We start from the raw sequence: 2,500 nt of genomic DNA on the forward strand, positions 1-2,500 counted from the left end.
AATCAGAGCCTCTTGAGGGCGGACCTTTCAGAGGAACTAGAAAATATGACAGTCGTTTTCATGTTAGCTAGGTAGCTGTATATAATCAAAGTAAGATATATAAAAAAATAACGTAATTTTCTACAAAGAAAGCATGAGCATACATTGCCCACCACTATTTTTAAGGCTTGGTTGTGTTTATGGGGTGCAAAGCAAAGCAAGGCTTCATAAAACACTGAAACAGTCGAAGCAAATGTGTCGAAGCTTCAAAACGTTTCGAAACACCACTCTACAGTGACACCTAGTGGTCATTTTTTATGTATTGCACTGGAACAGCTTCAGCAAAGAACAGTTGAGCAAATTGAGGTATTAAACCCCACTTTGGAGATACAAATTTTCAAGTGATTTAGTGGAGTGGTTAGGGTTCCTGACTACCGTACGGGAATAGTGGGTACGAATCCAGGGTGGTACAGCTATTTTGAAATGCTTTACTCTTGTATCGTTTTGTTTCAACATTGGTCTGACATCCGAATAAACACTTTGTGAATAAATATCTCTTGTTTTGGTCATAAAACAGGGTTGTTGCTAGATCAGAGACGATTGTGGCCAGAAGTTAACAGGAATTATTTATATTATTCATTAAATTTCCCATTGTATTTTATTGCCGTCTTCCCAAAACCTAAACCCAACCATCACAGTGCAGTAAAAATATTAATTATTGTTTTACGGTTACAAAAATGATGCTAAATTGATGGCGTATCAGCAGCTGTATCCTAACTAGACTACACCATAAAACAGTAACATGATTAAAATAAATAAAATCATGATTTCGGAGTATTTGTACAAGTCGGGATTCGAACCCAAAAGTTATTCGAAGCATAGTAACAACGTGCACACACACTGTCCAATAGGCCATATAAGACAGAAGTTTAATGGAGATTTGCCAGGTCTCGAAACGCTTCTGAAATGCCTGATGATTTGAATCGCTTTAGTCATGTGACCAGGTGTTTTGAAACACTTTAGTCACGTGACCTAGGTGTTTCGGATCATGCTTCGATGCAGTATTTCGAAACACTTGCGCTTCGGGATGTCGACACGGTGTCGAAACGTCAGTTTCACGTCAGCCATCCCTACTTAAAAATACACTCTGGACCACCCCTTTAAAAAATGTTTAACGGTGAATTTCATTATTATGATTAACCCCTTCAGATGTACATCTTGTTTTCAAGGGGGTCCCACAATGCATCACAATCACAACATAATAACAATAAAAGAGCTCACACACACACACACACACACACATAAATAAACACAATGTCCTTGAACAATAACATAATAATGCAAACATAAAAAGGAGAAATTAAACAAACAAACTCTTTTTTTTTTTTTTTTACACTAGCTTCCAATCAGTTTCCATACAAGAGTAAAATTACGTTCTAGCTAGCTCGGGTGCTGTTGTTCTTTCAATTACAGTAATTAAGCCTTTTATCTTTTCCTGGAAGAGACTAATTAAACTCAATGTATAGGTTCAGAGAGGGGACAAATGAACCCAGCTATACTCAGAGGAACTCAGTGACCCCGAAGTTCCCTTCATCTGACAACATCAATGAAGAAAACAATAAAACGGGGGTGAGAAAAGAGGAGGGAGAGAAAGCCTGATATGAAAGGGAAATACAATGAGTGGGAGAAACGGATGGAGGGAAAGTGAGCACCTGTGTGGGACAGACTGCGGTTGAGGGAATGGTTGTTGTTGTCGTTGTGCTGCTGCTCCGAGTCATTAGGAGAAACCATCTGCAGTTCACTCACATCTGCTGCTGAATTTAAAACTCCTTCTGGAACCTACGACACAATGCCTTACATTATTTCTACAGCAACATGCAGCGCCCGAAATCAACAACAAATGACAAAGCTAAATGGTGTTTGGCAGGTTAATATTTGCGAAATGTGAAATAAAATCATGTGGGGAGGGGGGGGGGGGTGTAGATATCCCTTACTTTCACATCTCAATGTTGACAGGTATGCTAATTAGATTAGATAAGATTTGATTCAACTTTTTTGTCATTACAACATGTACAAGGCAATGAAATGCAGTTTAGGTCTAACCAGGAGTGCAATAGCAGCAAAAGCAGGATATAGGTATAAGTTATAAAGTGCAATTATAGAAAAACTATAGTGATATTTACAGATGGATGTACTATGAACATTATATACAGGTTGTATGAACTATGAACAGAGATTTACATTAGATGAATATGTGTACAGCTTGCTATTAATAATCAGAGGTGTGCAGATAGATATAAACAATTACAAATCTATGTGTTCACTGGGTATTTACAATTCAAGATGAACAATATTATTATCAATATTTAAAATTGAGTAATAATATATAATAATATTGATAAATAATACTGAGTTTGTTTGAAAAATTAAACAAAAATTAAAATAAAATTTCACAGGAGGGCTAACATATATACATAATATACAGTATATTTAAGTACATAAATATTGCATTACAAAACAA

General features: G+C 36.3%; 1 protein-coding gene across 1 annotated transcript in view; it reads right to left on the minus strand.

Annotated features, from left to right (window-relative positions):
* LOC130228953 (uncharacterized) overlaps window positions 1-2,500 on the minus strand; it is a 55,485-nt gene that overhangs the window by 19,791 nt on the left and 33,194 nt on the right. The window contains exon 4 of the mRNA XM_056457472.1: window positions 1,692-1,818. Within this exon, the coding sequence (XP_056313447.1) occupies window positions 1,692-1,818 (127 nt within the window). The remainder of the gene's footprint in view (window positions 1-1,691; window positions 1,819-2,500) is intronic.

Source organism: Danio aesculapii, chromosome 5 (assembly GCF_903798145.1).
Source record: "Danio aesculapii chromosome 5, fDanAes4.1, whole genome shotgun sequence".
Taxonomy (NCBI): domain Eukaryota; kingdom Metazoa; phylum Chordata; class Actinopteri; order Cypriniformes; family Danionidae; genus Danio; species Danio aesculapii.